Source organism: Anolis carolinensis, chromosome 3 (genome assembly GCF_035594765.1).
Source record: "Anolis carolinensis isolate JA03-04 chromosome 3, rAnoCar3.1.pri, whole genome shotgun sequence".
NCBI classification, from domain to species: Eukaryota; Metazoa; Chordata; class Lepidosauria; order Squamata; family Dactyloidae; genus Anolis; species Anolis carolinensis.
In genome coordinates, this window is record NC_085843.1 from 97,489,716 (window position 1) to 97,512,655 (window position 22,940).

The window sequence follows — 22,940 nt, forward strand, 5'->3', positions numbered from 1 at the left end:
GTTTTATCACAACACATTTTTGAACAACCTTGGTTGAACCTCAGTGGGCTGCCCCCCCCCCATTTTCATCTTTTTTCTCTACCTTCATATTCTTTATCTTAAAACCTGTTGAATATACATACATTCAAGAAGAGAATGACTTAAAAAGAGAGCTGTATGGACCCGTGTGTGTGTGTGTGGAGGTGTTGGTGGATGAATAGGTGGATAGATGGATGGATGGAGGCATGTTGTGATAAATATCTAAATATAAAATTTGCTGCCATAAGACAGTGTGATCTGGTTGTGGAAAATATGATGTCATCATTTTTTCTAAAGAACTGTTTCTATTGTCCTCACTAAAGATCTCTACTGGACCAGTTTGATATTGGTAATAAATATACTTGGGACTGCACTAGTGACTTTCAGAACGACTGTCCCCTTTCGTGATGTTCAAATCCTATCTCTCCTGCTTGCTCACTTTGAAAAAAAAATGTTTGTTTTGTGGTTTCAAATGTTCAAGAGTTATTTCAAGGGCTCAATAGGAACGCCCAAGGAATCCCAGTAGAGAAATAGGCCCTCCCTCCACGAGGTGCCCTGCCAGGAAGAAGGGACAATAACTACAAATCCCATTATACCCCTGTGTAATGTTTGATAGACAGATACAGAACTGATTTCCTAATCAACAGGCTAATCACAAAACAGAGTTCATAGTGAAATGATATTTTGATATGCACAAGCAAACCAAAAAGAGTATTCACAGTAGTGCACATGGTTTCTGTTACCAACCTCAAAACAAAGCTCTCTCTGCCTTTCTTCCTAACCTAAAGCAAAACACAATGATAAAGGGCGCAACAGTCACTGCACAAAGGAGAACCATAAAATAGCTGGATTCCTTTCTCAAACTCCTTCACAACATCCATGAAAAACATGACTGTTATGACTTTGTATGAAGTGAGAATCCTACAGTCTTGCTGATCCAAATCCAGCAACTTCATGTGTCTTAAAGATGAATTCAGTGTTTCGCTAGCAAGTTTTAAACCTAATGCTCCAAACTAACCTAATAATTATATTTTATAACAGAAGCTTTATGTGAACCTTGCATCTGCCATCTATGTTCCTTTTACAGACTTTGGTTTCCTATTTAAGTTATACTATGACTTTCAATTGTATATGATTGGTTGTTGTTCACATGTTCTGAGATTGCAATGATATTTTTCTTTGCTTTTCTAATCTGGGTGGCATAGGGTGTAATGATTGTGGTAGGTCCATTCTTTGATGCAGATCCGTTTTGTTAAGATATACTGGTCTAAAGTTACATAGCCTAAATGTATGTGGTCCATCCCATGTTTCCTAGTGGTGATCTGGGAAGGGTAGGATAGTTAGCCTCTGGACCACAATAAAGGCTGCACTTTTTAATCATCTAATGATTTTACATCATTAGTTTGAAGAAACCCAGATCTCTAAACACAATGCATTGCAGGAAAGAGATGCCTTTGAGGAATATTCCTCTACCTTCACAAAAAGAAGGGATTAAAAGGTGGCATTGCCTTGTAGCAAGTTCAGAGAGCAAGCAACATTTCAGCCGGACTAAGAAGGGATCTAGATTCCCTTTGAAATCAGACAGGGCTTTTTGAATAGAGAAAGTTCAAATTCTAATCCCGTTTGAATCTCTCACCCATCACTATGAATATCGCTCTTCTCTTTTATTCCCATTTAAGAAATAAACACACAAGTATAGCTCCAATAGTACATATTGTAAAGGACACAATATCTTGGTGTTTTAAGCTGATACTGGGAACCTTTGTAATTATCAAACTTAGTTTGGATTTGTTGTTCTGGTTGTTCTAAACATGAAGTACGCACAAAATGTGGGTCACAAATTTAAAAAGATGTTATAAAAGTATGCTGAGGAAATGTGCAATTAGAGTTTAACCTTCATGTGCTGTCAGCACAGAAGGACAGAGTTTGTGAACCTTGTAACCCTTTCCCAAGTGTGACTTACATAACCTTAGTTGTGTCCGTGTTGATGTAACTTGATTGCTCCATTCCAAAGCAGATTATGTACTTACTCTTGAAAAAAGTATTAATAGGAATGGTGGATAAAGATACAGTGTTACATGAATAAACTAGTGCTTAATAATAATCTTGTCACTGAGTGAGTCCTTTCCAGTCTACTATCTGCAGTTAATTATTTAGCAAGTGTTACTTGGTAGATAATCAGGCAATTTTTTAAAAGGCCGGGCATGGCCCCTGAATTGTGTGAATGGAAATCAGATGCACAAGGACACTCTTCCCCTCTAGCAGCCTGAGCCCTTGCTAAAGCCTCTCCTGAAGGCTGGGGAACTGGAGACTGTGATGCAGGATAATCAGGTGGAGTTTGTTCAGCGTATCCCAGGGATTTCTCTTCAAGCGAAAAGGCTTTTACAGTGCAAAGCAAGCAGAGCAAAGTCCCATTGTGTGCGCAGTTCTGGATGCAACTGATAATAGGCTAATCCCAGCCTTCCTCCTTCAATATATTACGAAGGAAGAAGGCTCACAATAGAAGCAGGCAGGGAGAAATGCAACATTTCCAAGTCCAGCTGGTGTCATTCTCTGTAATATGAGAAAGACCTCCTTAGCTCATTATGACCCCTTCAGTTTGTCTGGCAAATTGACTGTGTGGGTACTAAAACAAAATTCTTTCACTTATGCTTCTGAAACAATTCATTTAAACTTCAGATAATACATTTCCATTGGTTTACTGCCCCTCACAAACCAGGCAGGAAGCTAAATCTCACTGGATTATTGCATCATCTTACCTTTAAATGGATCAACTTACAACTTCATACTTTGCAGTGCCAAATATTTAGTGACAACACGTCTAACGTTTCACTCTGGTAAGGACAGCTTGCATCCTTCCAGGCTTGAAGGAAGGATTAAAAGCAAAAAGGTATCATTTGCTTGGGAGGTTAAGGAGGCAGATCTCCTCCAAGTACTTCCCACTTGAGATAACTGCATCACTTTGGGACTCCTGTGTTAAAAATGGGAAATGTACAGGAAAATAAACGTTGTATTGTTAGGTATTATGTTCAACTTGACAGTTGTGGCAAATTTTTATCACTGTTTTGGAAAATGCTATTAGATCAGTTACTGATGTTAGGTTTACTGGGCCCTTGGTATCTGCTGCAGTTTAATTCCAGAACCCCTTGGGGATCCCAAATTCTGTATAAGTCCCATTATATCAAATGACTAGCTGCGCCCGACCACGCATTGCTGTAGCTTATGGGAATGCTTTGTTGGCCAGGTGGAATAGCAGTAAATAGCCTTGCAGCCTCAAAGCCTGGCTGTTTTCTTCTTATGGGAATCCTTGTTTGGTGAGCTGGAATACAAAGGAATAGGCTTGCTGCATGGAAGGCTGGGTACTTGCATTCTAGGGGAATGGTTTTTTGGGTTGCTAGAATTGCAATGAATAGCCTCACTACTTCAAAGCCTGTCTGCTTGCTACCTAGGGGAATCTTTGATTGGTCAGCTTCAATAGTACAGATTAGTATCGCTGCTTCAAAGCCTGGCCACCTACCAAAGTTAATCTTTTGTTGCACTGAATAGCCTTGCAGCTTCAATGCAAGGCAAGCTGGAGTAGCACCCTCAATCAAAGAGCCGTTTTGAAGCCTGGCTACTTCCTTCATAGGGGAATTCTTGTTAGGCCATCTTGAATTGCACTGAATAGCCTTTCAGCTTAAAAGCCTGGCTGCTTTCTACATAGGGCATCCTTGCTAGGCCAGGTTGAATGGGACAGAGTAGCCTCGTGGCTTCAAAGCCTGGGGGCTTTTTATCTAGGGAAAATCTTGGTTGGCCAGGTTGAATAGCAAGAATGAATGCTGCAATTAGTCACCTTGATTAGCATTTAATAGTCTTGCAGCTTCAAATCCTGGCTGCTTCCTCCCTGGGGGAATCTTTTTTTTTTGGGAGATGTTAGCTGGCCCTAATTGTTTCCTTTCTGGAATTTCCAATTTCCCTGTTTTCAGAATGTTGCTTTTTATTTTCTGTCCTGGTTTTAGAGATTATATTGTTCTGTATTATTATGCCACAGTAATTACTATATATTATATTTATAATCTTATATTATCTGCTTAAAACTGGATTATATGAGGCCCCTTCTACACAGCTGTATAAAATCCACACTGAACTGGATTATATGGCAATGTGGACTCAAGATAATCCAGTTCAAAGCGGATATTGTGGATTATGTGCCTTGGCATTCTGGGTTATATAGCTGTGTGAGTCTACACTGCCATATAATCCAGTTCAAATCAGATAATCTGTATTTTATAGGCAGTGTGGATAAGGCCTCTAAGTGCCATTTTGGCTGAGGGAGTTGCTAGGACACAAAGGGGGCGGGGCCTAAAAGCAGGGGGCGTGGCCAAAGGCAGCAGGGCCTATCTTTCTGACTGGCAGCCAGGGGGAGAAAGGCTCTTTCTCATCCTCTGTAATTTGGACTATTTTTCTAGGTTTTTTTATTGAAAGACATAGATTGGATGACTGTGTCTTTTGTGGCCAAATTTGGTGTGATTTCGTTCAATGGCTTTGTTGTTTACTCCATGGGAAAAACGCACATTATATTTTTATATGTATAGATGTAGTAAAACCATGAAAAATGGCAAAACCAAGGCTTGCTTTTTGGAATTAAAAACAACATTTTAAACCATGGCTGGCTGGATCTGTGAATGACTAATCTCTGGATATAGAGGGCCAATTTTATATTGTGGTTATCCCAGTTAGTGAGATACCATAGAAATCATTGGACTAGAAGTGAACCTGAGTGCCATCAAGTCCTGCCCATACCAATATAGAACTCCACAGCTATCTCAAATAAATCACTTTTAACTTAATTAGTTGTGAATACATTTGTTGTATTGCTTTTTATAAGTATTGTGAGTGGGATTTTTAAATAAAATAAGCAAATAAATATATCAATAATTCTGAATAAAACTATCTTTAATTTGATGACATGGAAATCTTGTAATATTCTACAGAATTGTTGGATTTTGAGAGGTTTCACTGATTGTCTTCTAGAGTGAACTCATAATTTATCAATATAATAATCCAGTTCCCTCTCTTTGAATGTTTTTAAGATCTGGAAGGGTTTGATTCCGTAATACCAGTTGCTGAAAAACTTAGCCACCCAACAACTACCCGACCAAAAGCTACTGGCAGAAGACCTCCTTCACAGTCATTCACTTCTGTAAGTATCCCCAAAGAACTGCATATTTTTTATTCACTTTCCTGATCAATTCAGTAATCCAAACAAATGCTCACATATCAAATTTCCATAGATCAGCAGATTTCTGTTTCTTCTAGCCTGTTCACAAACACTGCTTAAGAAATATTTAGTCCAAAGGTATTTATCATAGGGTGGTTTTACACAGCAACTTAAATCCAAGTCATGAAGTGAATAAAAGAGATCCAGTTTGCTGTGGAGTGCCTACACAAGCACACCAGGAACTGATTGGGATGGTGCCTGCAAAGATCCGCTAATTGCGGATGGATACGAAACATTGTTTTTTTACATCGTCCCGGAGGATGTGTTGATTAGCATCAGCATGACTGTTCAGAATCAATGCTAGACGAAGGCAGGACACATTAAATGGAGACAAAGGGGGAGAAAGCAGGTATTCCCATGGTAACGCTATTTGTATGTAATTGTTTGCCATCCGGCCATATGCATCAGCACTAGTCCTGTCCTGAACAGCTGTTTGCATTTTTTGGTCTCTGATTCCAGCTATGCATGGGATATACACTGTGTTAAGCTACAGTGGATGTTATGGCTTTTTTTGGTGAGTTTTTTAATATGTTGTTTTGGCGATGTGTGCTGCTGCGTGTATTGAACTGTGTATTTTGTAGACATCCCAACCTTGAGATGGCTTCAAACTGCATTATAATGCCCATATAGAACAGCCCATAGTTAGCATGACAGAAGCCATAAAGACATCTTTTCATTTGAATGAAACATCAGGCTTATTTTGATTAATGTTTTTATCTACCTTCAAGATCATCAGACTTACAGCAACACAATCTTAGGGTTTATTGATAAGATTTATTACTATTTTGAAACCATTGCTTTTGTTGAAATACATAGTTTGATGTTGTGTTTCTTAACCATTATGGCTATCCTTCCATAATAGGAAGTTCTGTATTAATCTGAATTGACTGGCATGGATGCCTTTCTGGAAGAAAGGAATATTTTCAAATGTAATGCAGATCTGCATATTTCCCCACATCCCAGAATGCTTTGTCAAATTGTTTTTTTTTTATTTAGAAAATATATTTCAGTTTTATTCAATAACCTACAAATGAAGGTTCCCTTCCAGCTTATGAAGGAGGTTCTCAGTTCAGAACAATATTGTTTTCCGGCGTCAGGCTCTGGTTCTTTGAATTTGCCCATAATGCACCAGATTGGGCTCTTCTGAAAGCTGTAAACTGAATAGTCCTATATAATCCTGTATTGAAGACACACAAGACCTTCTTGGAGTACTGCCTGCTAGTCTACAACTAGCCTTTGTACTATACACCAGCCTTCCCAAATTGGCACTGTTTAGATGTGCTGACTTACATCCTCTTTCTTACCTAACTAGCTTACTAGAAGAAATATAGAATATAACAGGAAGATGCCTGAATTGGGAAGGCTGCTACACTTGCACATTGAACACACTGAACTTTGGGAATATCCAAAGTGTTTAGTAACTTTGAAAAGCATTCCATTTTTAGTCAGCTTAATTGAGAGATTTTAAATAATGAAAGTTTGCTATAGTTCGCTGTTCACTGAACTTTGTGGAGCTTTTCTTGAGTAGGCATGCCTAAGATTGTGATTGTGAATTGTACCCTTTAGCAACTGTTGGTATACTCTTGAAGACATGGGTTGTAACCTCATACTGTGTGCATTTTATTGAAAATGTTTGTTGTTTTTAGGTATATGCAGAAATAAACTCGTCTTGTGTTTCCACAGTCTTCACTTTCGAGTCCTGATTTTTTTGATTCACCGAGTCCCGAAGAGGAGAAAGAAGAACATGTTTCCCTTCCACCCAAAGTAGCTGAGCCAGTAAAGAAGCCCAAGACTGTTACAATATCGCTAGTAAGTTACATTGTTTACTTATAGCAATAGTGAGGGCCAGGATCCCTGATTCCTAATGGGATTTATGTATTTTAAATGTACATGTGCATTAAGCAAATAGTCCCATCATTTTGTTCCTGTAGTCACAATCCTGCTGATGTCCAGATACCATGAAAAGAAAAAAATTAAATGTCATGTACACATTGATCACATATGCTTTTGCTTGTGGCAAGACATGCACATATAGAAAGCCTAAGGCTACTGTATTTTTTACAAATGGAATAGACATTTTTTTAAAAAAAAATACTGTTCAGAAGATTTCACCTTGCTTTCTACCCCTTTTGATAATTAGATTTTGAAAAATTTCGCTTGTTATGGAAACAAGGATTGGTGAAAAAGCTTCAGTTGAGACACCTTTTCCCCATGATAACTCTTTCAGGGGTGAATTTCCCTTCCTGGAGGTAGATTTCTCTCACTTTTTGTTGTCCCACCCCTGTCATTTATAAGTCGGTTTTTTGTAACTTGGGGACTACCTGTACTTACTTAGTGTTGGCTATTCTATAATCTAATGAAGGAATACATACGATAAGTTACTTCAACACAATGAAAAAGAAAATGTATCATAGTAAAATATGTGGGTATCTAAATTTAGACAAATAGACAATTCAGTAGATCAAAGTGAATAGCATTATTTTACATAAGGCCTAAAATGGTGGGATTGTGTGGCCATCCACATGTTGTTAGCCTACAACTGTAGCCAGCATAGAGGAGTGGTGGAAGTTTAGGAACATCTGGGATGCTACTTTCCTCTTATTCCTGATTTCGAAAATTGACTGAAATTAACAGGAGCAAAGGTTTCCTGAAGTTCATGGCCTCCAGGTTGATATAAATATGAGGTCCTGCAAGAACATTGATGAGGATACTCTGATATCTGAAGCAATTCATGGTAATATGCCCAGAGAATTTACTGTATATACTCGAGTATAAGCCTAGTTTTTCAGCCCTTTTTTTAAGACTGAAAAAGGCCCCCTCGGCTTATACTCGGGTGAGCGTCCTGGTGGGCTTATATTTGGGTCAGCTTATACTCGAGAATATATGGTACATTTATTATTTTTCTCTATTATTATTGGTATTATTACATTTATTATTTTTCTCTAAAGCAGTGGTTCTCAACCTGTGGGTCCCCAGGTGTTTTGGTCTACAACTCCCAGAAATCCCAGCTGTTAGGATTTCTGGGAGTTGACGGTCAAAATATCTGGGGACCCACAGGTTGCAAACCACTGGTCTAAAGATAATAACCAACATTTTTTACTTCAACTGGAAACTTAATTCTGGTAGGCTTATGTCAGTTTCATATTCAGGTTCAGATTTGCCATATTTATTCTACTCCAGCTACCAGTATGTGAAACATCTAGATGGAGTTCTTTCAGTGTTGCTGTTGAATATTTCATGGCTGTGAAATGTAAATATTTTATTATGAGTATTCTAATGCTTGTATGCAATGTTGCTGTCCTTTTTTGTCCATAGGTATCTGATAACAAAGCTACATTGCCTGCCAAGCCAGGAGGCTTAACAAGTGGAAGTAATCTTCCCTCTTCATTATCATCCTCATCTGTACTTCATCCAGTTGTAGCAGGAACAACAGGTCATAGGTCAAATTCCCCATCTTTGTTCAATACTGAAGGAAAGCCAAAGACTGATCACTCCAACCAAGGTGAAGCAGCAGCATTGGAAGAGCTGAGGACACAAGTTAAGGAGCTACGAACTATCATTGAAACTATGAAAGATCAACAGAAGTGAGCATTAATAATTCTACTACTTTTTATTGCTGTGATACTGTAGACTGACTCTTTCAATTTATAAAACACATAGTTCCTGTTTTGATTTATTCATGTTTTATCTATGTTTTCCCCCCTCCTGCTCTTTTTTCTAACAAAAGATTGCATTGTGAAAAGAAAATTAGGAATGAAGGAAGCATGATACAAATTCTATGGTAGACTTACACAATTTGAACCCTACTATAAATAATGGCAATTTTTAATATAGATGGGAAAAAATAAAAGTTTTGATATCAGGAATTGTATTACATGCAGATTTTTCAAAGGTTTTTGAACATTTGAAAGCATGAAACATAAAATGAATGTGTGACTTGACCTAGGAAAAGGTTTAAGCGGGCAGTTTGCTACAACTTGAGATGTTATCCAAATAGCCTTGGACCCACCAGCAGTTGCTCTGCAGTGGCATACATTGCAACTGCAGCTGTAAAATCATTTATTTAAGTAGTAGGGTTATTAACAGTGAACTAAACTACAGGTCTGTTATGTTACTACTGTCTCAGCCCAACCTGCAGTATGGCTATAAAAGCAATGAATAACATAACAAATTCAGTCCCACTCTCAACCTGTAATTGCTTTACATAGCATTGTGTCATTGTAAACAACTGAAAGTCTGGCTTGCTGTATTCAATGTGAATTACACTGAAGGGCTGTCATAAACCACCCTGCTTGAGACACAGCCCCATTATTAACTGTAACATGGACAGTGATGTGAATTTACTTTAGAATTTTCACTACTTGGGTCATACTTTAAATCAGCGTGGTCCAACCTTTAGTTACCCGAGGGCCAATCAAACTTTAGTATAGGAATGTGAGGGCCAGAGACATTCCAGAAAGAAAACAAATTCTTAAAAACTTAAAGCAGTAAGAAGGGTAAATTATTTTTTCCAAATGTTAAATTAAAATATTTTTCCAGTAAGAAGGGCAAGGGCCAACAAATATGAATAGGTGGGCCGCAGGTTGGACCACATTGTTTTAAATCATTCACACTAAATATAAATTGGATTAGAAGAAGCAGGAAGCCTTTGCTTTACTGCCTCATGTTGTGAATATGTTTAGTAAGTGGGATGCCCAATCCCAACTGTATTAAAATATCCATTAATGTATAAGGAAAGGTTTCACTCCTTCCTTAAGTTCTGCTTAGACATGCCTTCCTCAAAGAATGGGAGAAGATTTGGAAAGGATGGAGAAAGTTTGCTCTTGTATAAGCCAAAGCCTTCCCCAGATTTACCTATCCTTTTTGTGAATGAGTGTTGCTGCTTTGGCTACATTTGATTAAAAAGTTCTTTTGCATAGCTTTTTTTTAAAAGGAAAAAAATGCATTTATCATCATACATTCATGCTTATTTGGAGGACTGCTAGCTAGCAACCAGTTCTTTCCAACATTCTCTGGGACCATAGCAGCTGGATACAGTAGGACCTTACCCTTCTCTGATATTTGAGTCTGATATTTGGGGATTTTTTTTGTAAGTTAAATTATAGGACCTGGAGTTCTCCCTGCCTCCCTTTCCCCCATCCTTTCCCCCATCAAATTTCTGAGATTTATGGAGCAAGTTGTCCTTGAAAGGACCCCAGCAGGTAGTAAAGGGATTTTTTCAGCAGGTGGGTGTGTAACTAGCCTCCTTTCTCACCTATCCCCCCCATTCATATACAGGTATACCAAGCCACCACCACCCCATCTGCAATTAGATCCCAAGCATTTCAGATAACAATGTAGAATGCTCTCCTTGTTGATTTATTCTTTACCTAATGGCCTAGATTAAGTCTGTGGAAGTTTCTGCTGCCAACATCTTGCAAGTAGTCTTAGAGGTGCTATTAGACCCTTTTTGTTTATGAATACAGATAAATATGACTATGTCTTTGAATATAATTTCCTGTACATAGGCAGATTAAGAATAAACAGAGCAGACTTTTATTCATTAATTCTGGAGTTTCTGGGCAGCCTTTGTAACTGTGGCAGTCCCTTACCACGTACCTCCTTCTGCCAGGAAAGGTGTTCCAGAAATGGACAGACCCATCCAGTGCACAGCCTGAAAACACAACAAGAAAGAAATATGGAGCACCTTGACAAATGTTCAAAAGTGCTAGAGTGCATGCATTGTGCTTATTAATGTCTTGTTTGGACACTTAGATAATATGACCGTCACCCAAAATTACAAGACAAGATAACTTGCCTGGAAATGCTTTAATTAGTTTTCCAAGATTTAATCTGATAAATGTAACCGCCCATTTGTGTCTGCAGATGTACACATGAATATGTATATGTGTTTGTGCAAGGTGTGAGTAGCATGTGTGAATCTGGGTTCTAGAATTGTTGGGAAGATAACGGCATCTCCATTCCCCCCCCCCCCCAAATTCCCTATTTGTGCCACAGGGATGGAAAGTAAATATACAGTTGCTTAAACAAAGTGAGCCACATGCACAGAATAAATATCAGCTTGGTGGAATGATTTAGTGCCTTTTGGAATTGGAGAGCTCTACAGCTGCATTTCCCATTTTAACATTTAAGAAGCAGATCAAACTCTCATGATTTCCTATCTACACATGCCTTTGACAGAATTGGACTATTGGTTGGATTTTATGTTGTACCAGATTCATAGAAATGGAGAATTTCTACTTGAAATAGTAAAATAATGCATAGTAATAAAATCATTTCTATTTTTTTCATAGAAAAGAGATTAAACAGTTGCTCTCAGAATTAGATGAAGAAAAAAAGATCCGCCTGCGGCTACAGGTACTTTAATCTCATGTCTTTTGAAATAAGCAAAGCAACGAAAGTTGCCTTCCTAAAGAAATTGTTAGTATCTTTGTTTTATTATTTAAAATGGAACTCCTTACCAGCATCTATTAATCTGTATCTATTTCCATCACCTAGCAAATGTTACTCCCTTTTTGTAAGAAAATGGCCTGAAAGTTGAGAACTCCCCTTTTAATACCCTGATTTGAGAAAAGATAACAGTGTCTTAAATTTGAATCCAAATTCTTGATTGGTGAGTTTCCCATTTATCATTTTTATATCTTGTAGCATTGTAGTGAAAACAAACAGGAGAAGATCATGGAAAAGTTATTATGAAAAGTGCCCTGTGAATAAACAAACAACTCAGTCTTTCAGTGGTGGCTGATGAGAATATAAAATGAATTAATGGCTGTTCTAATTCACTGTCAAAACTCTTAATTAACTTGTAGCAAACTCAATTTATGGAATTCATTGAGCTGCTTAATTGCTTAACACACTACTTGAAGACACAAAGAAGAGTTAGATTTTTTTCTAAAAAGAACTCTGAGCACTAATTTTAGATCTATGTCTTTGTGCTTCAGCAGAAGAGCCTTCGCCAGATAGAAATGTTTGTGCCTGACATGCAATGCTTGTACTTGAAATGAAGGAGCTGTGCTCACTCTCTAAACAAAAGAGTCACCTGAAATGTTAAAGATTTTATTGAGAAAAGAAATCTCTAAAAATTTCAAAATTTAGGGACAGTTTGTAAATCAGGAGGGGGAAAACGTAGTCATTATTTTTTTCTATATAACATGTCTAAGAAGATAACCTTGCTTGGGAAGAGAAGCATGAGATTAATCTGGAATGAGCCACTCCAGATGATACTTTAAAACTGTTGACTATGATAAATTATTTCTATGCTCTCTTGTTACAACTGTGAAAATCTGTCAGTCCGATTTTTGTTGGATTTCCGAGACTCTAACTTATTTTCACACATTGTCTCATATCATCTCTTGCATGTTGTGCACAGGTTTTGGTCAAATGTTATTGCTGCTGATGGTAAAAAAATGAATCTTTTTATTTTATTCTATCTTCTTATATTTTGGCAAGATATCTCATGCATTGAGACACCCTTTCCTGGCAAGAACACAGAAAATTCTGTATTTATATCATATCACATATTAACATAATAGCCTTTTTATCATGTCAGAAGTGACATGAGAACATACTTCAAGTCACTTCTGGTGTGAGAGAATTGGCCATCTACAGAGACATTGCCCAGGGGACTCCCGGATGTGTTAGCTGGGAAGCGCCTCTCATTTCCCCACAAGCTAGACCTGACAGACAGGAGCTCACCCCATCTCGCAGATTCAAACTGGCAACCTTCAGGTCAGCAACCCAACCTTCAGTTCATCAGTCCAGCCGGCACAAGGGTTTAACCATTGTGCCACCTCGGCTCCTAACAGTCCCTTTTCAGTCCCTTTCTTCATAAAGCTTTCAAATACTGAATTGAAGATTGAGATAGGGGTGTCAGACTCATTTCCATGAAGGGTCATATCAGCCTTATGGTTGCCTTCAAAGAGCCATTGAATCCATGGATGGAGAATATGTGGATGTAGATGTCCCAACTATACTTTTTTTACATAGTGGTCGGTGCTCATTAGTTTTTATCCAATTTGGGTTCCCAGATGTTATTGAATAACAACTCCCATCTCTTGATTATCCATCATGCGGACTGGGGATACTGGGAAATGCACCCCAACAGCCCTTGTAGCTCTGAGGTTGGAAAAAGGTTAAAGGGCATTTTAAAGTCAGACATCATAGCCACAAGCCTTGTAGCTAAACTCAGACCCCACAATCCTAATTTAACAGAACAAAATATGGCCTTCTAGATGTTTCTGTATCACAGCTCCCATCAGCTCTAGTCATGATGTCTAATTATGAGGAATACAGGAGTCATAGTCCAGCACCTGGAGTGCCACATAAAATGTCATGGCGGATTGAATTCAGTCCACGGGCCTTGAGTTTGGCATGTGTATTGAGATGATAGTAAACTACCATTGAGAGCCAATCTAGTATCGTCATTTGACTAGAACTCTGGAGGCTGGAGTCGTGAGTCCTCACTCAGTCATGGATCACACTTTCTCAGTCTCAGAGGGAAGCAAAGCCAAATCTCTTCTACACAAACCTTGCCGAGAAAACCCAGTTATAGGTTTGTTTTTCAACAGACACAACAAAACAAACATCCTTTAGGTCAGAGTTTCTCAAACTCTGCTCCTCCAGATGTTTTGGACTTCAGTTCCTACAATTCCTAACAGCTGGCAAGCTGGCTGAGATTTCTGGAGGCTGAAGTCCAAAACATCTGGAGGAGCAGAGTTGGAGAAACACTGCTTTGAGTTGAAGGATAAATTGGATGGTGTCACAGCTTGATGTAATAATAACCAATGGCATAGAAATGATTTAATCTGAATCTCTCTTTTCTAATAGATGGAGGTGAATGATATAAAGAAAGCTCTTCAATCAAAGTGAAAATTGCATAGATAGAATGTTGTATTGTTCATCGTGACAGAGACTTTATGCCCCAGACAAAATAACTTTGTGCCAAATGATTAAAAGATCTGCCTACGTCCCTTTGTTTGAACAACTAGCACAAGAGTTTGAATAGCACAACACAAATTCCAGTGAAGAAAGGAAATGTCCATGTGACACGCTTGCTCAGCTATCGCACTGGTTGTGACTGAAATTGTTTTTACTGTGCTAAAAAAAGTCTTCTCTACTTCAAGTTCACAGAGAAATGAAAACTCAGGCAGTTTAGATCCTAGTGGTACTATTTTAATGATATTTTCCATAAGTAAAATGTACTTCGGGTTTTATCAGTTTACAGGTTTTATGATTTTGACTTTTTAAATTGTCTTTTGTCACAGAGATTCTTAAAATGTTTGTACAGCATATAGCCAGAAATGAATGTTGATATTTGGGTGAGGGGTTGGTTTGTTTGGTCTTCTCTCTTTCACTCCTCTCTCTCTCTCTCCTTTTCTTCCTCTGCCTTTCTCTCGCTACCCATAAAGCAGCTTAATTTGTGTTATCTTAAATATGCAATTCTATGCCCAAAAATTATCTACAAGATGAATCTTATGTTTGTGTATAAATATTTTATTTTAAAAGGAGAAAAAAATGAAAAGAAATCTGATCTTTGCAATGATTTGTGCCTTCTTTTGCCAAACACTGATTGAAACCGATTGTGGGCCAGATCTCGGACATGTAGCTAATGCTATCACAAAAAAGCCTATCAATCCACTAGAGGTCACTCTTCATTAGCTGCTTGCTCAGAAGATACTCGGTGTGTATGTAAGTGTGAGTGTGTGTGTCTCACTAAAGTGGTGTAATGACCATAGCAGGTTGAAGTCGCATTCTTTCAACAGTTGTAGCTTTATTAAAAAAAATATGACTCAACTGAGATTTCCCTTCTGCTTGATTAAATTCAAACGTTTGAAACACCTGCTTTTATCTCCAGTTTTGCACATCTTGGGTGAACAAATTTTGCATAACATTAAGAGTAACCATGAATAAAATATAAATCAATGGGAGAGAGAGAGTTGTATTATTTCATGGCACAGAATAAGGTGCAATGTTAACCTGGTGTTTCATGTCAACTGCCACATTTATGGTAAGCTTCCTAGTATGGAAAGAAGAATGATTTTGTATAGGGATATCCAGCAGCGGTTTTGTTTCCTAGAATTACATAAAAAGCAGTGTTTACTTAATCTATTTATGGATTGTGAGAATTTCAACTTTTGAAAGTGATGGAGTGAATGTGTGTGTTTGAATATGTATGCATAATTCTTGAAAATAGCTCATGACAAAAAACTGTCCTGTTTTTATAATAGATGATACTAACAAAGCAATCCTATACATGTCTACTGCGAATGCCTTTTAGGTTCAGCAGAATTTACTTCTGAATGTCTAGAATTATGAGCCGAGGGGACAACCCAGAATTAATTTATCATGGAATAAGTCCCACTAACTGCAATTAATTTCAAAGATTACATGGTTTGTCTCCTTGAACAAAAAATGAGGCATATATGCTGCTGAAATAGCCACCTTTTTGCTGTGGTTTTGGCACTGCTGTGGTCAGAGCTGTGAAGTTTATATTTAATATCTCACAGTAAATCTGTTTTATCATATCTTAAGTGTGACCATTCAGCATTTCCCCCACAATCTTATATTCTAGTCTAGAACTGTTATGTTCTAATTTTATTGAAGACCTATGATAAGCCTCTTAAGTATTGTGAGAAAGCAGAAAAGTATTAAAATTTACATACCAAAATGGAATAAAATGTTATATTCAGTGATGCATCAGAATTCTTATGTTAATGTTGTTGATGTCTCATTTGTTATCTTTTAACACAAGCACTAATTTTTAACATTTGTCACTGTGATGCCTCTGGGATCTTAAAACAACATTATTATGTTAATGTTACCAAACCCACCTTGATAAATATATTTTACATAGTACTTTAAGCTTGAAGATACATCATGGATTCCTTGATCTTCCCAACATCCATGTGTTTGATAGCTACTGTTGGTTAGCACTACAGTATTTATCATTTTTTACAGAAGGAGATCTTTAACCCATTCCTAAGCCTCTTTAAAATACATGGGATGTTGAGCTGTAATTAATATGAGACTGCAGGGTCCATGATAGTACGATATAAGTACCAACCTAAGTGCTTGGGAGTGGGCAAAAGTTAATATAAATTTTAGATGTGCACTTGAAATGCTAGCAGTCTGTGGGCATTGGCATATGGGCAAGGCTATGCTTCAGTGTCATGCCATTTTGAATGTTTTCCTGGGAAAAGGTGTGTACAATATGCACATGTATTATATACTGGGGCTCCTTGGGCTATAACAGTGGGAATCAATGTGGCAAGGAAGTGAGTATACACATTTGCCATGAAGTAGAGCTACTTCTTACCGTGCCCTGGTTCATTCATTATTATTACTGCAGTATGAAAGCAGCTTCCCTATGGCTGCCTCAGACATTGATTAGATCAAGTGGATATTAATTGGATATATTAGCTAAATCTTACACTGGGTCAAATAATGATAGGGTTTCTTTTTAACTTCCAAGCCACCATCACTTCTCCTTGGGATCTGGAGGAACTTGAAAGGGAGGTGATGATAACAACTGGCCATGGTCCCAGTATACAGATGCTGACACGGCAAAGTGGGACCTGATCATGTTGGTGTGGCTTGCATGCCTCAAAAGAGTAATACTAAATTCAGGGCCTAAATTCAGGAGCAAAGTAGGCTCCAAACCAGAGTTTCCTAGTGAGCCTCAGTAGTTATCTTAAAGTTTCCTAGCAATAAAGATTTATTAGCTACTAAAATAAGAGACTACAACAGGTCAACAAGTATACTACCATTCGAATGAAACTTGGAGTTAAAAGGTAGCTTCGTAGATGTCTGATTCCACTCACTTGAAGATTTAACTGTAAATAATTACAGTGTGAATTTGAAGACGGCCTTGAAATGTAAGGATTCTAAAATATTATTTTGAAAAGGGGAAAAACTTATCTGAGTTCTGCATTAACTGACCTGAAATTGGGGTCTCCTAATTTCTTTTTTCCCTCCTGTTATGATGGTAAATTGTCATTTTATAAAATCTGTATTGGGGAGTCCAACATATTGTGATTTGTAAAATAAGATTAAATGAGATTTTGTGAAAATACTTCGTTCAAAGTTTGATTCTTGAAAAGATTATCTTTTCTTCCACATTACATTTACAAATGGCATTTTGCAAAGAAATTACATTTCAGTGATTTAAAAAAGAAGACCAATGATGTAGTTACGCCAGCATCATTATAGTTAGGTTAAAAATGTTTATTTTTCTGTGCAAAGTGAACAAAAAAGTACATACTGCAAATTAATCTTAAATTGATGTCAAATTTTGTTTTTCTTTCAGTTGTGCGATATAGACAAATTAGCAATATAATGAAAGCTTTATTAAATATCATTCACTGGCTTTCCACTTCATATTGAAATTAATCTGTGTTCAAATATATGGCTTGATCATTATGAATAGCTAAGCTTTCGCTTTATAAACCATTTAATATTTAACTTTCCTGTTTGCGATGTTCTGTGTATTTTCACTAACTATATAGGTCCTTACAAAATTAACACATTCATTATGGCAAAAACACCCAGGGACCAAGTCTACTTCATCCCTCTAATACAGTTCATAAACATTTAAGACACAACTCATTTATTGGACTTTTAAATAATATGCTGTATACATTTGTATTTTCTTGCTGGGACTGGGGAATGCAGTGGCCATATATCCCCCTGGTGTCCTGTGAGGGGCATTTACAAAACCAGATCTTGGACCATTGCCCTCCGCTGCACAAACTCTAGCCAAAATATCCAACAGGCAGTCATGATGGGAACAGTAGCTGAAAGCATCTGGAGGACATTATTTGGGGAATCTGAATACACGTGGATGTCCTTTAGAATTGCCCCACTACATTAAGACAATTTAAAGATTTGTCATCATACCTACCCTGTTTCCCCAAAAATAAGACATCCCCAGAAAATAAGACCTAGTAGAGGTTTTGCTGAATTGCTAAATATAAGGCCTCCCCCGAAAGTAAGACCTAGCAAGGTTTGTGTTTGGAAGCATGCCCCCTGAACAGAACATCAGAGCATGCAGGATTGGTAAATGTACGTACCATAGATTGTTATACATGTAAATAATGGTAGTAACAAGAAATTCTCAATAAGATTCACAGTTTGTCTGGTTATGCTGGTTTGTGATGACAACTACTGGCCAGTATATAACAAATGTTATTTTTTTGTTCAACAATAAATGTGAATTCTTCTGCACGGAAAAATAAGACATCCCCTGAAAATAAGACCTAGCGCATCTTTGGGAGCAAAAATTGATATAAGACACTGTCTTATTTTCGGGGAAACGGGGTATGTTCTGAAGCATACATGTTAGCCACCAAAAATCATTCTGGAAAGAGGATGTGGACAGAAAGGCTTAGGTATGTTGTGCAAGGAGGCCAAAAGGTTGTGGTTTTCCTTTCTGAAGCAGAAACAACGTTCTTGCAAGCTGTACCCCGAGCATCACAAATTTCAGCCTTCCTTTCCTTCTGACCTGTTGCACTGGTTCTCAGTGTTTCCCACTGCCTTGCCTCTTTCTTTGGCTTGATTAGGCTGTCCTAGGCTCCACACTCCTAAACAACATTCTCTGGTCCTCTTATTTTCTTCTCCTTGGTGGAAGAGAGCTTTGAGTTACTGCAACTACCCCAAACCTGCTTGACACTTGTGGAAGTCCCACTAAATAGATTTGATGCTGACTTTTGGTGGGACTATTTATTTATATCCCACCTTTCTCCCCAAGGGGACACAAGACAGCTAACAACCACACACTTTAAGGTAAATAATAAAAAAAACCCAACGAAACAGTACTGTGTGTGTTGTGACTGAAGCCACATTAATATTAGAAGGTGAAAATGTAATGGAGGAGGTTCAAGTATGCTTTTCAAGTAAGCTACGGTAATTGTTCATAATGTTTAAGCAGATCTAATTTGTGTAATACACCATTCCTTAAAGTCTTATCATGGACAAGGCAAGTGTTATGTCCGTCCATTCAAGGTTTTTTGTAAGTTTTATTGCTGAAGAAAGAATGAACAAGACACATTTCTGTGCCCTTCTTTGTTGCTCAGTTTGTAATTGTTGTAATCTTGCTTCCCTTTCTTATTCTTAAGCCATCTTCCTAGGACAGATAGCAAAAATGTCAAGGGCCAGTGGCTCAGCTACCAACAATGAGAAGTCAGGCTGCTGCAAGAGCATGTTCACCAGACATAAAGGGGAAGAAAATGCAACTTTCCAAAGACATTAAAGGAAGGCTAGCTTAAGTGAAGAAATGCGAAGCAAATTTGTGGTACTCTTCAGTGAGCCAATAGTTAAAGATAACTATTGACATTTACTGTGTCATGTTTCATTGCATCTCTAGGCTTTTGGACTGCCTGCTTGTTCTGTGGAGGCTGCTGCAAGCCACAGAAAATTGCTGGTTGTGACTACAGGATGGGTTGAAAGAAGCAAATAACAGTCAGTAATAAGAGAAAGAAGCTTGATGTAGCAACTAGCAGCATTAGGAAAACTTCATGGATATGCAGTGTACAATTGCTTATCCTTTTGAGGAACTGGTGATTCTTTAAAAGCAACACACCCTGGCTGGATATTGGCCTGCTAGGAAATGCTTCTGTCTCAACATCCCTTTTTTAAAAGCCACCAATTCTGAAGGGAACATCCCTGCAGAAATATCTTCCTGAAGCATCTTTGCACCCCAAAATTTGAGGTGTGTTTTAATTAACTGAAATCACAAACCTCTGTGTAGTACAAGGGTGGGTTACTTGAAGCATTCCCAAGGTTGTTAGATTGCAACTTCCGGTGTCCTGCACTGGCTATGGCGCTTTGGGCCGATGGGCATTCAGGGACACATGCTGCCTACCCTGGTACAAAACCTACTTTGAATATCAACGCTTAACCTGGGAAACAGAAAAGGTCTTTTGGTTTTGACATAATAATCAAGGAATGAAATTGGAGGTTAGTATCAACAAATATGGGCATATATTATAGTGGAATTTCAATGTTTGTGACTAGACAATACTTGCTGCCCTTTTGTCACTGTGGATGCTATTAGACTATTTTTGCCTTGTCAAGTTTGATGTATCTAATATTTTGGAGCAGAATTTGCAGACAGGTTTGGAAACTGCTTATTTTAAAATGAATTAAACCATTCCCCACTAGTGGAATACTCCTTAGCAATCTGAAGGTTTTTTCCCTCGTTTTTCCTCTCTTTATATCTCCTTTCCAATCCCCACCCCCCAAATCAAAATTAGACTTGCGACCTTCTGGTTTGCAATATTTGGTTTGTCACTCTTAACAATTTAAAGGAAGTAAATTGGGCAAGATTTAAGTTAAATATCATCTTGTCTCAACGCTGGTGCTTGCATAATAAAGACTTGTTTTCATGGAATAGTTTTCATTAAAAGAATATACTGTTTAAGGTAAAATACAAACATTCCAATTATTTAAAAATGCATATATAGAAGCTGTCTGTGCAGGGGCACCATAGTGTATTACTAGGATAGTGCCAAATGTCAATAATTAATCCACATCAGAAACAAGCAAACAAAAAGAAAAGGTGCTGCATAAATATTGTACATTAGCATTCAACCTTATCAGGAAAAGAAGTAGCTACTGGGGTGAGATGTTTTCCCCCTAATTGAGAATGGGAAAATCACTAGGGGCTAACTCTTGATAAAGTTCTGTAGATAATGCTACAGAAGTTAATCCCAAGGGTTAATAAAACCCTGGGTTTTGCCAACAAATATTTCTAAATAAGACTTCATTTCTATTTACTATAGCAAGCACCATAAGACTTTCCTGCTTTGACAGGAAATTATCACTAGGGGAGCTGAACATGAAAAGCACCACTCAAGTTGGAAAATTCACAGTTGGATTGTGACTAGACAAAGCAGTAGTGTTTTTTTATTTCAAAAGATTATGTATTTATGTTGTAATTATTATGCATTCAATATATGTATTTGTTGTTGTAATTTATTATGTATAATAGTCATTCTGCATTATTTTCTTGCCTCAGGATTATTATAAGAAAACAAAAAAAGGTGAGAGGAGAGTTCAGACAGCAGTACATGCTACTGACAATACTGTTTATGTGAATGGGATTTTGTGATGCTGCATTTAAATCCCGTTTCCTGATACTGTAACAGTTTCAAAATCACCAGAACCATGAGATAAATGTATAAATCTATTATGATACTGTAATTAAGGTGAGGTAAGAGCTAGTGCCACTGGCACAGCAGAACTTGCTGACCGAAAGGTCAGCTGTTTGACTTTGGGGAGTGAGGTGAGCTTCCACTATTAGCCCCAGCTTATGCCAACATAGCAGTTTGAAAACATGCAAATGTGAGTAGATCAACAGGTATCGCTCTGGCAGGAAGGTAATGGCACTCTATGCAGTCATGCCGGCCACATGACCTTGGAAGTGTTTACGGACAATGCTGCTCTTCAGCTTAGAAATGGAGATGAGCACCAACCCGCAGAGTTGGACACGACTAGATATAACGTCAGGGGAAAACCTTTACTTAAGAGCCAGTGCGGTGTACTGGTTTGAGCTACAATTATGACTGGAGACCAGGATTTGAATTCTGCTTAGCCGTAAAACTCACTGAATAGAAGTCTCCAGAGCTGTTCGACTACCATTTGTTGTCTTGCAATGGATGATTATCCTACTTTGTCCAATGGCAACCTTTTCCAGTCATGGTACATAAGGTTTTTCAACACTTTTGGGAATAATAAATGTTTCTTCTTTTGCTTTTTCACCAGTCAGAGAACTAATTTTTTTTCTTCGTGTACTCTGTGAATGCACACTAATGGAGAACGCTGCGCCTGCGCAGGCTCCAACGGATACTCTTCCAAGCTAAAGTTTGAAATTTGGCGGTAACCCCGCCCCTCTTCCCGGAGGGTATAAAGGGCGCCCTCCGCGCCCGCTCTCCAGTTCCTTTTTTTCCGCCGCAAAGCTCACTTCGGACTCTTCGTTCTTATGTCAACCACGCGTTTTAAACGGTGCACTCAGTGTGCCGCTAAGATTCCAGATTCCGACGGCCACGCTAAGTGCCTTTTCTGCCTTGGCGAAAGCCACGTCGTCGGTACCTGCCGTTTTTGCCTGGCCTTTACAGCTCAGGCCAGGAGAAATAGAGCTGCGAGACTCCGCGCAGCTCTTTACGAAAAAACTCTTGCTCCTGAGGCTTCCACTTCCACCTCGGCCTCGATGGCGTCCAGGCCTGCTCCGTCGGTGTCATCTAAAACCTCGAAAACCTCGAGACCGCGACCGACCAAACCGCCCTGCACGGTGACCACCGCTACGGTATCCACCCGATCGGGCAAGATGGGCCCTTCATCAACTTCGAGTTCGGTGGCCTCGGCCGTTTCCACTCGATCCCGCCTGGCTGCGCCGCCATCTTCTTCCGCCATGAAGATTGCCTTCAAGAGGGCTCAGGAGGAATCCAGACGCGCTCAATCTGACTCGGCAGCTGTGTGCCCGATTCCCCCGACGCCGGGAAAATCGCTGAGGGTCGCGTCGAAACAACCCCCAGCAAAGAAAAGAATGATCCAGAGGTCGTCCTCCTCAGCGTCTTCGAAGAAGGACGTCCCCTCCTCTGGGCCTTCCTCTAGGAGATCCTCTCCTATCCAACCGGCACAACGCCTCCGCTCCTCTTCCTCTCCTCAT

General features: G+C 38.6%; 1 protein-coding gene across 4 annotated transcripts in view; it reads left to right on the forward strand.

The window, feature by feature from the left end:
• Positions 1 to 17,348, forward strand: part of sh3kbp1 (SH3 domain containing kinase binding protein 1) — a 241,000-nt gene extending 223,652 nt beyond the window's left edge. For 3 of the 4 annotated variants that reach the window (XM_062977243.1, XM_062977245.1, XM_062977244.1), the window contains 5 exons: positions 5,091 to 5,200; positions 6,962 to 7,087; positions 8,594 to 8,862; positions 11,572 to 11,635; positions 14,105 to 17,348. In XM_062977243.1, the coding sequence (XP_062833313.1) occupies positions 5,091 to 5,200; positions 6,962 to 7,087; positions 8,594 to 8,862; positions 11,572 to 11,635; positions 14,105 to 14,146 (611 nt within the window). In that variant the 3' untranslated portion in view covers positions 14,147 to 17,348. Of the gene's footprint in view, positions 1 to 5,090; positions 5,201 to 6,961; positions 7,088 to 8,593; positions 8,863 to 11,571; positions 11,636 to 14,104 lie in introns of those variants that run through there. The other variant, XR_010004972.1, reaches the window with a different exon arrangement.
• The last annotated feature ends 5,592 nt before the right edge of the window (positions 17,349 to 22,940 follow it).